The sequence below is a fragment of the Micromys minutus genome, assembly GCF_963924665.1.
Source record: "Micromys minutus genome assembly, chromosome: 21".
Lineage (NCBI taxonomy): Eukaryota > Metazoa > Chordata > Mammalia > Rodentia > Muridae > Micromys > Micromys minutus.
In genome coordinates this window covers 15,216,049-15,230,924 of record NC_137956.1, presented here as the reverse complement: position 1 = coordinate 15,230,924, position 14,876 = coordinate 15,216,049, and the positions used below count along the sequence as shown (strand labels likewise).

The 14,876-nt window shown below is 38.7% G+C and overlaps 1 protein-coding gene across 1 annotated transcript in view; it reads right to left on the bottom strand.

The window, feature by feature from the left end:
- MEI4 (meiotic double-stranded break formation protein 4) overlaps window positions 1–12,890 on the bottom strand; it is a gene marked incomplete at both ends in the record, with an annotated part of 144,472 nt that extends 131,582 nt beyond the window's left edge. The window contains one exon of the mRNA XM_080934304.1: window positions 12,659–12,890. Within this exon, the coding sequence (XP_080790430.1) occupies window positions 12,659–12,890 (232 nt within the window). The remainder of the gene's footprint in view (window positions 1–12,658) is intronic.
- Window positions 12,891–14,876: the final 1,986 nt, after the last annotated feature.

The following is a 14,876-nucleotide window of genomic DNA, read 5'->3' as shown; positions in this document are numbered from 1 at the left end:
AAATGTAAATAAATAAAATATCCAATAAAAAGGAAAAAAAAGAGTTGCTTTGGCCATGGTGTCTGTTCATAGCAGTAAAACCCTACCTAAGACACCTACATAAATTTTCAATCATGTCAATATAACACAAATCAGGCCACAAGTTAATTTGATGGAGGCAGTTCCTTGATTAACTTTCATTCTTCTTAGGTATACCTAGAATTTTATCGAGTTAAAAAAAAAAAAACTAACTTCTACAATCCACTCTATGTCAAATTTGACACATAAACAACACCTGGAATTATAATATTTTCTTTCTTTCTTTCCAAGATCACATGCTATATCACAGTGTAAGACAGAGTAAAACAGTACAAATGCCCAAATCTTTAAAACGTTCAACATATTAATAATACAAGGTTTCCTTAAAAACCTTAAAACTGTGGGCTCCTGTAAATTCCAAAACAAGTCACAAACTTTCTTATAGTAAGAGGGAAGGACAATAAAGTACAGTTACATATCAAAGCAAAAGCAAAGTCAATGATTCCAATAGTTAGTTACACATGACTCTCTGTGGTAATTTATTTTTGGAGTGTCGGGAGATAAACTTTGAAGAGCTTCTGATTACCAACACAGACTGGCAGGTACAGAGGGTCTGCCATGTCTGGGTTTAGTCATAGATGATGCACCTAACCCTCAAGAGACTGGAGGCCCCAGGGAGTAGTGGTATGCAGGATGTGGGGTTGGTGGGGTGAGAACAGCCTCATGGAGACTGGGGATGGGGGAAGAGGTATGGGGCATGAAACTGTCAAGAGGGTGGGCTGGGAGCGGGATAAAATCTGGAGTGCAAAAAAAAAGATTAAATAAAAGATACAGAGAGAGAGAGAGAGAGAGAGAGAGAGAGAGAGAGAGAGAGAGAGAGAGAGAAAGGGGGGAGGAAGGGAGGGAGGGAGGGAGGGAAGGAGAGGGAGATATACTAAATTCTATATTCCAAGGCCTAATTGCCTCAAGACAAGTGAATTCTCCCATGTGCCAGCTTGGTTTGTTGTGCAAAGCTTGCTCCTTAATTTAAAACTATTGGTAACTAAAAATGCCTACAGCCTGTAGAGGGGCAGAAGTAAGGTAGGAGGTAGGCACGGCTTTGGGTTGTGGACTCAGAGACACTAGAGAGGGAGAAGAGAAAGAAACAAGATGCCATGGGGTAGGTGGATAGGGCTAGCTAACTGGAGTAGGAGTAGCCCAGGCAGAACAGGGCAAGTGATATACTGGGGTTAGTGAAAGGAGACAAAATACCATAAAGAACTGATATCTGCCCAGATCTGGTGCTTAAGGTCCATTATATAGAGGGTAGAGGGTTTTTTTTTTTTTTTTTTTTTTTTTTTTTTTTTTTTTTTTTTTTTTTTTTTTTGTCTTTTATTTGGGAACTAAATGATTTAATGTGGGGTAGAAACACCCGAATAATATTTACTGCAATGCACCTCTCTGGCTCCGGCTTGCATCTGCCTCTCCAGTTCCTTCAAAGATCCACACAGTACACAAAGATGACCACCATCATGGACTGACAACTGCGCACAAATTGCAGACGTGATAGGATGTGTCGCTGTGTCACTGTTCACTGATTAAGAACTAATGAGATGAGGTTAAACAATCCGTACAATACACAGATAGCAACAGCCACAGAGCTGCTGAAAGCACAGTAAATTATTAACAAAATTGTATATTCAAATATGCAAACTGCAATCTAATTTGTGTGAAGTAGGTCAAGGAATGGGGGCATTCTGTTAAAAATACCACTTTATGGAAAGAAATGGGAAATTATACTAAATTCTAGGGCGTTTGTTATTAAAATAACAATGGGCAGAAGCAAAATGCCTAAAGTCTGTATACTCAGCGTTAATTACAAATTTAAAAACCTTAAATATTATAAGATATGTAGAAGGAGCAGATGTATTAAATTTTCATCAGTCACCTTTCACCAAAGTTCATCTGCTAACATAAAATAAAAGCTTTATTACAATTTAATTTATATTGAACAATTCACCAAGTCTCATGAAAAGCTCCTTATTTTTTGATATTTATTAGTTTGGTTGGATATCATATTTTAACTAGATCCTGAAATATCTTCTGAGAGTAAACTTATATTTAAGATTTCACTGACTCTGAAATCACAGTAAAGCACAAAATCAACTTCATTGTTCATATAAATTTAACTTAAAAAAAAAAAAGAGGTATTTCTTTAGCAACATAACTTGGAAAGTATAGAACTTGGACTTCACCAAATCATCTTTGCCTGTGTATGTTAAAGCACAAACCATGACAGAAATACTCTGAATGTATTACAGACATATAAGCAGTATTCATTTTGTCTCTGAGAAAAATTGGAGCTGGAGAACAACTAAATGTCCTTTCCATGAAACAGCTGACGATATGAAACATGGGTCTGTTCACACCACCTTCAGGACACACTGACACCCTAAGGTGTCCCTCCGCAGCATTCTCTGCTGACCGTGAGCCACTTCCATTGAAACATGCTATTGCATAGGATGGTCTTAAAAATTCACCCAAAATATTTTATTGTAGGATCGACTACTTTAGGTTTCTAGATGGCCTGGAATATCATGGAAATACACATTCAGTAGTTTTTACATTTGCGATGTGTACCTTTATTTACATGGTAAATGGTCTTGTGTTATTTCTTAGAATTTGTTGACAGCCATCCTTAGCTATGTTTTTATGTTTATCTCAATTAACTTGTATACTGTTAAAATGATTATTATAGCTCCATCCAATTTAGAGTTCATATAGATTTGCAGTGGGCAATATACAGACATTCTTCCTCATTGCTCTTTCACTACAAAATGTTCTTTTTAGTTACTTAAAGTTGATATAAAAAGACACTCTCTTGAGGGGAAAAGAAAGGCTGCCTTCGGCAACTGTACACGGTAAGCCAAAAATGATAGTGTGCCTTAGTAGACCTCAGGGGTGGGTCTTCCTCTTAGCTCTGCTGCTTGAGTCTGACTCTACATGGATGCTGACATCTGGACTTGTGGGCTCAATCTTTTCAGTTAGCATTACAGCATGATTCAAGGCTTGTTTCCCTCCTCATTTATCGAAAACGTGGATTTTACAAGGCCATTAGTGAGGTTTCTATTGGTTCATTTTTGGTAATTTTTCTATTATGCCTCATGAACATATATTTCCATTTTATTTTCTTAGACCAGTAGCATTGAAACTTCAGTATTCATGATGACCACCTAAAAGCCAGTGTCAAGTTACAGATGCTGGGTCTCTGGAGTGTCTGTTCAGTTTTCAGGTAGGATCTGAGAATTTAACTTTTCCAACGAGTTTCCAATGGGTGCTGATTTAAAGAAATACCTTGATGGGGTGTTGTTGTTTTTGTTTTGTTTTGTTTTTTAAGATTGTTGAGCATTTCAGAGGAGCCCACAGCATTTGGTATTGTGTATTTAATTGTAGATAATTCCTTACTCTGGGTTCCTTATTTAACAAAGAGGAAACAAAGAAATAGTTATGGATGAAACAGTTATGGAGGACATCCAAAAAATAGCATAGTAATGCATACAAAAATATAAATTTCACGCAGTTGAAAAAAATTAAACACTGGAACCAAAAGGCAGAAGTGTAAAGGAGGACCTGGAGGACAGAAAAGGAATGTTAACCATAAAGGGTAACACCCAGCCAGGGCATCCACGGGGACCTCTGAGAGGCGGGCCATTCCTCCAGGGCATCCATGGGGACCTCTGAGAGGCGGGCCCTTCCTCCAGGGCATCCATGGGGACCTCTGAGAGGCGGGCCCTTCCTCTAGGGCATCCATGGGGGCCTCTGAGAGGCATGGGCCCTTCCTCAGCTCAGGTCACCCGCTCCTGCTTCTTATTTACATTCTGAATCCAGGTAGAAAGCTACCCAGGATTCTCTTTCCTTTCATTTCTGTCTTCTACTGCCTTACACCTGAAGTGCCAGAATGGTGTCACTGTTTGTCACCTCCACACTTTTCCCAACTGATTTTTTTCCTCCCTGTTCTTTTTAGCCAAGCTCATTATATTAAGAAGTCTTGGCCTTTACGGGTCATGCCAGGAGCACCCACACTGCCTGAAGACAGTCAGAAATGCACTCATAGGCCTACCCCATTTGGCTTGGTTATTGAATTTTATTTTTGCTTTGATAAGGAGAATGACCCTATACTGTACATTTTTCCAAAGATGTTTCCATGAATTCCACCGAATATCCATTTTTTAATATAAATCTCAGAATCTAGGATCCAAATTAAATTAAGAATCACTACACTTTTTAATTTCTAATAGAACCTTAATTTCAAGAACATATTAACAGTGGGATATTTAAAATCACTTATACAACCTACCCAAAGGTAACCATAACTGTAAGTATAAGAACACTGCCATTGGCTGTAGGTTTAGAGATGTAGCTAAAAAATAATGCGTCTACTTAACATACATGAGTTAATTCCTAGAACCAAATTAGTAATAGTAACAATAATGATGAGTAATATTGTCAAATAATGAGTTTAGCTTCTGTTTCAAAGAAGGAAAGCTGCTGTTGCCACTGTCCATTTATTCTTCTCAGATTAAGCTGCAGAGAGGTAGGACCCAGAGATCAATCCCACCTCACAGGATCCTCAGGAAGATGCTTGATTTGCTTTCCTGCCCTACATTGACTGCTGCAAGGGCTAGAAAAATCCCCAGAAACATACAATGACATACAATAATAAAAATATTATACAATATAATTTTCATAAATCTTAACATATCTACATGTATCTATCCAACAAATAGTCACCAGTCACCCTTGATATGACATGTCCTGTGCTAGGCATCAGTTTATCTGATGATGATTATCAATATAATTCCTGAAAGCATGATTCAGGTACCACGGAGCAGACAGTTTACACTCGTATCATTTACCTTACATTTGATGGGAAAATGCAGACTCTGAGACCCATAACACGAAAACATAATTCAGTCTAGAGACATAGTCAGAAGTAGACTATTAGAACTATCAGAAAAACTGAGCAGTATTCAGGCAGACAAAAAGGGGATGGAGAATATGCCACCAGAAATAAAGAGTGCATGTAGAAGTTTGGAGCAAAGCTCAGAAAAGACAGTAACACAGTGAAGGAAATCCCCACCCATAGTACAGAAAGTCAGGGAACCAAGCCGACATGATGAGGCTGGGATAGAGAACAAGTAAACCCAACCACTGACGAGGCTGCAGTCCAGCTTAAGGACTTTAGACTTCTTCCCAAGGCAATTAGAAAACTTGAGATTGCATAAAAACTAGAGTAGGAAGAGTAAATGCTGTGAAAATCAAGGCGCTATAAATAGGACCAATTAAGCAAGACAAAGTTATACAGTGGAATTTGGATAATTAAGTAACACTATCTCCGTTAGAAATGGCCAGATATGGAAAGAGTATCTAGCAATACATAAAAATCAGAGTCCACCTAACCCAAGAGGTTATCTGAGCACCTAATGAAATGTCCTAGAAGCCGGCTTCTGTGAAGAGGATGATTAAGGAAGCAATCAGATTCAGAGCCCTGCACCCGGAAGATGAGATACAGGATGGCTTCTGTCTGAAATATATCTTCATGGATGAGCTCAGGCTCTAAAGGCCTGACCTGTTCCCGGCATCTGCATGTCTATGGCCCTTCTGTGTTTCTTTTGGGTCATCATTACTACAGAGAAAAGTCCTGATATGATCATTAAAGAATCTAGATTTCATCAGGATGCGTTAGGATAATTAAGGCACCTATATTTCTTAATTTTGGACTGATCACTGCTAAGACTGTTTGATAGTCTATTCAATTTAACTTTAATTTTCATTGTTTATATTCAAGGATTTCTAATGATCTGATTAATTCAATTTGGTATAATGTGTGAAGCATTTCAAGTCTATAATTGTAAATTTCCACTTTCAATCATTCAAATTCAATTATTACAAAGACTTTAAAAAATATCTATTGAGTGCATAGTTTTAATGCACGTATACTATCTGACTGCTTCAAATTAACCAAAATTTTAGGGATATTTTAATTATCATATTTGATAATTTGAATAGTGGGTGCTACATAACAGAGAAGTAATGCTTATGTTTTCATTTTTCATGTTCTTCCAGCATCTATAAACTAGTTCACAGTTGTATCTGTGAGACAGTGCTCTTTATACGGTCTGGCGCAGGATGAGAACACAGAGCTGGCTAAGGCCATCTGAGTGAGTGAGTGAGCTACAAGTGGGAGGATGCCACTAAAGCAAGCTCTGCCGCGGCTCTGGCACTGCCCACAGACTGGGATGACCTGCAGCTCCTGCTCTGTGGCCTCCTGGCATCAGCGCCACTAAAACCACTGTGCTGAACCCACATTGCACAGGATGAACAGCAGCAACTGGGAAGCCGTGAGGCTCTTAGGATTTAATCCTCAGGACAAAGATCAGTAAAGGAGGCCGGGGAGACAAATTTTTAAAAAATGTCAGCCAGATGGTTGACAAGTCAATCCTGGACACAGAGGCAAAAACAAACAAACAAACAAACAAACAAACATCAACAAAGCAAAAACAGAAACAAAACCCAACCACAGACAAGTATGCCACCTTGCATGTTGAACATCACTTGCACCCCTGTGCTCAATGAAATTTTACTAAATAGATATGTAAATCAACATGTTAATTAGGTTTCCTTTGCCTTTTGTCTTGCGTTAGCCAATTGTTTGCTCATCCTGTAGGCCTTCATGTATGAAAGCATTAAATGTGTATCCTGAACAGCATATACTCCAGGCTTTATCCATCAACTGTGAAGGTACAAATACCTGGTCATAATACCCCTCCCCAACTGTCACTAAAATACTAATCTTCATAAGGTTCAATAAAGCCCCTTGATGTTTGTTTTATTTCATTTTTTAGCTATAAGAGAATTGTCACTGGCATCCCATCTTCTTTGACACTCCAATAGCCACTAACCAGTTCCCAATATTTCTTTAGAATTCTTTTCCACTTATTCAGCCCTAGATTAAGTGCTGGCAAACATCACAAGGCCATCTTCATCGATGCTCTTCCAATAAAAGAGCATTATCTTCCTCCCCACACAATGGGGTAGATTCTTGGGGTAAGAGACACCTTGCTTATTATTAATTCTGCTCATCCATGAACTCGAACCACCCCTCAGAAATGAAGAATAAAAGACCTGTTAGCTTTCTTAACCATTCTCTCTACCTTACCAAAGGTCATTAACAGGATCTACTCCATCTACCAAAGCAATGTCACCAGGATACGGGATCAAGCCACCCTCATACTTTTCCATCGTTAGCACACTACTTAATGACTACCATGGTTCCAAATAATCTCTTGGCTCAGCAGAATGCATCCAAGAAACAAGAGTTTGAGGAAATGATTTTCTGATCCCTATTTTCACGGCCACCTATCTCTCTGTCCAATTAGTTAGATGCTCTCAATTGCTTTCCTCCTCTCATCAGCCAAAACTGGACCCCGTAAAACTTGGTCAGACCTCTCAAAACCACCCTAAGCTTTTTAAGGATCAACACACTGGATATCAACACATTTTCTAAATCAAATGAAGAAATTTACAAAGGAAGAGGTTGTCTCCTGAATAAGAATTGTGCCTGGCACAGATCTCTGAAAAGGCTTGAGACAGATGCTGTATGCAGTTCAGGATTCTCTCGATTCATCTCCTCCCCTCTCTTGCTGTCTCCTTTCTTTCTTTCCTCAAGTCAGTTACTACTACTGAACATTTCAGTAAAATAAACACATGGTATAGTTCCAGAACCAGATTCTACTTAGCCCTTCTATAGCGCAGTTTCCTAAAGAATATACTCCTCATTAAGTAAGTACTGAAAATCATCCGCAAATAGTGATTGATATTTTGATTTCTTCCTTTCCAATTTTATCCCCATCGGCTTCCTTTTGCTGTCTAATTGCTCCGGCCAGGATTTTCAGTACTATGTTGAATAGGTAGGGGGAGAGTGGGCAGCCTTGTCTAGTCCCTGATTTTAGTGGGATTGCTTCAAGTTTCTCTCCATTTAGTTTGATGTTGGCTATTGGTTTGCAGTATATTGCTTTTACTATGTTTAGGTATGGGCCTTAAATTCCTGATCTTTCCAAGACTTTTAACATAAAGAGGTGTTGAATTCTGCCAAATGCTTTCTCAGCATCTAATGAGATGATCATGTGTTTTTTTTTCCTTTTGAGTTTGCTTATATAGTGGATTATGTTGATGGATTTCCGAATATTGAATCATTCCTGAATCCCTGGGATAAAGCCTACTTGATCATGATGGATGATTGTTTGGTGTGTTTCTGGATTTGGTTTGTGAGAATTTTATTGAGGATTTTTGCATCAATATTCATAATATCTGGGATCCTAAGATGCTGTATAAACCATTTCAGCTCTGCTTCATTTAATTCTAGATTGTTCCATTTCTTCAGTAGACAGGTGATGTAAATTATGTTTTCCAGTCTCAATTTTATCAGTTGTATGGAATTCAGCATCTATTGGGAGTCTCTGAACACTTAATAAATAATTATAAAGATGGTATAACATTGAAAACTCCAGAAAGAAATACTTAGTAATATAAATATATCAATTTTATTGGTTATTTTATTTATTTCCATTTCAAATGTTTTCTCCCTTCCCAGTTCCCCTCCACCAGTCACCCTTCCCTTCCCCCATGATCCCTGCCTCTATGAGAGTGCTCCCCCACCTGCTCATCTACTCCTTCCTCAGTGCTCTAGTGTTCCCCTATCTTGGGTCAAGCCTCTGCAGGACTGAGGGGTTCCCTTCCCAGTGAGGCCAGATAAGGCCATCCTCTGCTACAGATTCAGCAGGAGCCATGGTTACGCCCTGTGTACTCTGGTTGTTGGTTTAGTTCCTGGGAGCATTGGGGGAGGGTCTAGTTCTGATTATTTGGAATAGCTTTGCGGAACAAGTTATTACATCCTTTCAAATTACCTATTTTAAACAACCACTAAATTCTTATGTTATTTTTCATTTTTAACTCCCCCTTTACTTCATTTATCACCTACCCTTTAACAGTTACTCAATTTCTATGCAAACGAGATGTTCCTATTTTTAAGTTTAAGATGACAAGTAGAGAGACAGAATACTTCCAAACACCCACACTGGAATAGTGAACCTGAAACTCCAGTGTGAGGAACACTTAGTGTCATTATATAATGTCTTAATTTCTTGCTTTAATTTTTTGTATATTCTCTGTATTTACATTTTAAATGTTATCCTCCCCCCAGTGTCATTTCCCCATCCCCCTCCCTTCCATGAGGGTGCTCCCTCTCCCCACTCCCACCTCAGCACCTTGGTATTTCCCTACACTGGGAAAACAAGCCTTCACTATATAGTTCTTGAAAATTCCTCTCAAAGGGACTGTAAGAGCATGATATAAAAGGAACCATCACACAGCTCCTTAATGTCTGTAAATAGTCACAAACATCATGGGCAATATTTTGGTACTGCAAATAGAACTTGAATGACAAGCAGTATTGTTGACATCATGGAATTGTATGATAGGCACAGCTCAAGATTGCTGTAATTCTTTTACATTTTCGCCATTATAACAATTCTGGAACATCACAGGAGAAAAAGGGTGATTGATCACATTTACTATTTATTCACTGTGTATATCCAAGCAACTGATTGTCAAAAAAGAAGTCTATGGAGAGAGAATATGGTATAAATTCTGCAGTATTGTAATGTTATAATTTTTATAATTAAATTATATACAACTATAATGTAACATATAATCATAACCAAAAAGTAAATTAAAATGGCTTAAATTATTGAATTAAATAATATAATTATTAAGCATAATTAAGTTATATAATTATTAAATATAATTAAATAAATTTATATAGTATGAAAGTATTAAAATTATATTAAGAATCATAAATTGAAAATATAACTGAGATATGAGTCTGTTTTAATTATAACTATAGTTATAATTTTTATAATTAAAATTGTAATTTTTGGTTTACACAATGAGATTTAGTAACATGTAGATAGGTAGTCATCATGTTCTCCACAAATTAAATCTATAAGTCATACACATACTCCCTCCCAACTACTGTCTCTTTACTACTCACTGCACACATGTACTGAATACATTAGCACACACAGATGTAAGAACTTCCCCTTGCCTCTGCTCACCGTTGCAATGGTAGGCACAAACATCCTCTCCTGCCTTCACACTTCCAGTCTCCCTGTAAGTTGTACACAGTTCCAACTCCAACTACTATGTAAATGCTAAGAAAAATCCCAAATATGTTTTCAGCTGCTGCCTCCTCATCTGCTCTGAGTTTTCTGATCATATATCTTACCTTCCCTTTCTATTTTTACCTGCATATGCTGGGCTTTGCCTCTATCAGACAAGCCTACTCTCTATTCAACGTGTTTTCTTATAAGTTTCTGTGTTCACATAGAAACTATTACAATCCATTTAATGAGGGAGGGCAGGAGCCTCAGAATTCTCAAATCCACCTCTAGCCAGTCTCTGAACTCATTCCCAACATACACCAGAAGTGTCTCTTTTGGAAAACATCCAAAAACCTCTGCCTTTTAAGTTCCGATTCTTATGAACCTAGCTCAATTAATTATTCTTCGCACAAATTGTCTTAGTCTGTTTTCCGTTATTACACCTAAAACCACAGACTTCTATTAGGTAAAGAATACACGTTTATCCAGTGGATACATTAAAAGATCACAGCTAAGTGGCTGCATCTGGTAACAACTTTCTTGATACTAGGGACTCTCTGCATAGTCCACAGAACTCTGGTAGAGTCAAGAATCACAGGGGAAGACTTCAGAACACAGAGTCCAACTGGACCTTAATAACAGACCTACTCTAACAATAATCAATATACTAGTCATTAATATACTAGTCAAGTCACTTTCTGGGGGACCCAACTGGCCATATATTTCAATTGCTTCACCATGGATTACATTTTAACATGAGTTCAAATCATGGGCTTTGGTGAAAGCTTACAGAACACTAACTGTATTCCTGTCTCCAGTGACTGCTACTTTCCACACCCAGTCTCCGTGAAATGTACTTAGCACCGTGAAATGTATTAGGATTTAGACTGGAACAAACAAAGATGCCTCCTCCTCCTCCTCATGCTCCTCCTCCCCTCCCCCTCTCTCTCCTCCTCCCCTCCTTCTCCTCCCATCCCCCCCCCTCCTCCTCCCCTCCTCCTCCTCCTCCTTCTCCCTTTCCTCCCCTCCTCCTCCTTCTCCTCCTCTCCTCCTCCTTGTCCTCCCCTTCTCCTTTTCTCCTCGCCTCCTCATCATCATATCATCTCCCTGTTCCCCTCCTCAATAAATTCAGACTCTGGATCAGGAGGTAAGGCAGCACCTAAGCAAATCTTCCACAGAATGGCTCACAGAAGAGGAAATATAAGCAGAAAGGTCAGGATAAAATCTCACAAAGGAGAGGACAGTTAGAATAAAAACCGACTGAGAAAAGACAACAGAGACACATTCCCAACAGGAGCCCTCCAGGGCATAACTAACTCATGAAGGGAGACTGTAGGAGAAGAGATTAGAACCGGCTGCACCTCTGGGACACTGTAGAAACTTTTCATCTAGAGTGAAACAAAGCCAGAAAAAAGTTTTAAACAAGGAAGTAACATGAACTAATTTAAAACATGATCTGATTTACATGTCTTTATCCAGTTACCAGAACTGTTTCCAAATCATTCTTCTGCTTCAAAAGAGCTTCCTGGATGAAATGAATCATGTGAGGTGTGTTCCAGTCTGCGCTAGGGAAGCCTGTTTTGCCTGTAGTGTCCTAGTATAATCTCTGATGAAATCCCCTGTGACTTTCATATGGGTCTTCCTGGGGACATTTATATGGTGAATTTAATAGAAGTGACAGTTTTCCACAGTAGATATTTCTGAGCTTCCTGGAGTCAACTCTCCTCCTGTCTTCTTTGTATTGCCAACTTGCTTACTGGAGCTCTGGTTACTCCTCTCCTCTCTCTTAGCTCATACCTCTGTCTTTTGCTAGAACTCTGAAACAATTCCATTCACTGGTATACACACTTGAGGAGCAGACCTCTAAACCTTCCACAGAATTAGGCAGGATTTGCCAAAGCCTTTATTGTCCTCTATTGGAACACATCACAACTGGGTGAATTTTCGGTCTGTTTCTTCTACTAGAATAGTGGGTGACCAGTAGAGAAAATAATGCCCCGTCTTGCATGTTTTTGGGCCTTAATTCCTCCCCAGAGCTGGTACTTTGTAATTTACAGTTATCATGTAAGAGAAAAATAAAAATGGTAGAATTAAAGAATGAGATTTTAAAATAAACTCGTCGTTGGCCATAAACATTACTGTCGCTGAGTGACAATACTCACTGCCCTGGGTTCAATCTTTATTACCACAGTCACAATGATGATTAATACAGAACCATTTTCACTCTGGAGTAACTCACTTCTGTTAACTTAATCTCCTAGTCTAATGTGGTTTCTTCATTAGGCAGAAACTTAAAATGATTAACTAAAGGTAAAAAAAAAAGTCTGTTGGAGCAAAAAGATTAGGTCTATATTTTCAAAACGAATGCTCAAGTCTGTAACAAATTTCTAGCTAATTATGATTCAACAGGTTGACAGATTACTGAAAAGTGACTCACATACCATTCTTATACAATCCCGAGGAAATCCTACTCAGGAAAAGTTGTTGACGTAACTGTAGGACTTCTGCTTCTAAGGCTTCAACTTTTGACTTCTCTTTGGACTCCCGCTGGCTCACCAAGCGGGCCAGGTGCTCCGTGTGCTCTCGGCTGCTTCTGTCAGCCGGTTTTGAGTGGATAATGGCCAAAGCCAGCGCCAGCTTTGAAGTTTTCAAATACCATGTCTGAATATCCATCTTGGTGTTGGTCCCTATTATATAATGAAAAAAAATTATGAAAAGTTCCTTTCAACTTGAGCACTGTGTTTTATTTGAACAAAACTGATCTTTCAGGGTAGAACTAATTTAAAAGTTCATGATTATAAATCATGTCAAGTAACAGAAACAAAATTCTCAGGACGTACAAAACATTATGCGTCCGTATGGGCTTTTCCAGTCCAGGTTAGAATGTCTACTGATGTCCTTGTTTAAGCAGTCATGTTAGTGAGACTTCATGGGTGCAGCATCTGACGTTACTAGGAAACACAATCACAGAGGCCTCAATGAGGCACAAAGAACTAGGGAAGTAAGGAATACTGAGAATGGGAAAAAACAGTCTTCCCCAGGGAAAAACACACAAACTGGTTATCCATGGCCATATGGTGAGCCATGAAAACAAACATAGAGTAACATTAGCAGACTGGGCAGAGGATGTACTTAGCAATACTTGTATGTATACACATATATATGTAGCAACCATTAATGAATAGGGAGCCCGCAAATGTAAACGTGAGAAAGGAGAGCTATATAGAAAGATTTAAAGGAAAAAAAAGGGAGAAGTGGAAATAATGTAATTCATTTACAATCCCAAATTAATATCATAAAAATCCTTCAAATATTTGTGTTATTGGAGTAGTGCTTCCAACTACTCCAACTGCTGCCATGTGGATAACTTTCCAAAGCATTAACATTTCAGCCTTGAAATATAAATATATTAAAGGGAGAACGGGATGCAAAATTGACTTGGTTTCTTCTCATCCTGTCTACTGAAGGGTAAGCGCCATGGCTTCCACCATGTTGTCATGTGCTAACACAGAGGCTCTAAAGATAAAAAATACAGCAAAAATGTGCACTGAGTGGTTAAAATACAGTGGCTGTCATTGTCTGCAATGTCTACTTCCGCGTGCGACATTCAGCCGTCTGCAGACCAAAGCCATTTGCGAAAACACCTGTACCTCTTTTGGACACGCACAGACTGGTTTTTCTTGATACCTCTTAATATCTTTTAACAACTATGCATTGCATTCACATTTCTAGGCACCACAATGCCAATGTGAAGTTCACAGGAGGATAGGCATAGATATGTGAATAGTAAACCGTTTTTATTAAAGACGTGTATTTTCACATCTTTATATATCTGAGAGGCTGGTAGAACCCGTCCCCCAAAGCTCAGAGATGTCCCATGCAAACATGCAGGGAGTCTGGTTATAGCATTAATCCTGCTACCAAAATTTCACATTACACCTCATATTTTACTAACTTTAATCCATTACTGTAGGGATGTAATCTCCGAATTCTTTCCCATTTACATTTATACTAATGGATTTACACCATCTATGATGCCCCGACTCCCTTTCAGCTGCCTCAGACCTGTCAATGTATCCTTCCTGGATACCTCTTAAGCCACTAGTCCAGTGCACATATAAAAGTATTTGAAAATGAATGAAGTTACTGACATATACTTCCATCCATGATCAATGTACTTATGATATCCTGCAATTGAGAAAAATGTCACACTGTAGCATGTCTATTCCCCCTCATGTGTGCATGTGTGTGTGTGTGTGTGTGCATGTGTGTGTGTTCCTGAGTGTCTCCATTTGTGGGAATGAACATTTCTGCATGTACATGTGGAAATCAGAAATCAACGTTTCCAACGTACTTTATCAACTCGCCACTTATTTGTGAAACAGCGTCTCTCACTGACTTAAGAATCTTACCAAAAGCCTCCCAACCAAAAAAGCCCAGGTCCAGACTTGTTCAGTGCAGAATTTTATCAGACATTTATTGCGGACATAACATCAATACTCTCCAAACTATTCCATAAGACAGAATCAGATGGAATACTACCTAACTCATTTTTTGAGGCCACAATAACCCTCGTTCCTAAACCACACAAAGACCCTACAAGAAAAGAGAACTTCAGACCAATCTCACTTATGAACATTGATGCAAAAATACTCAACA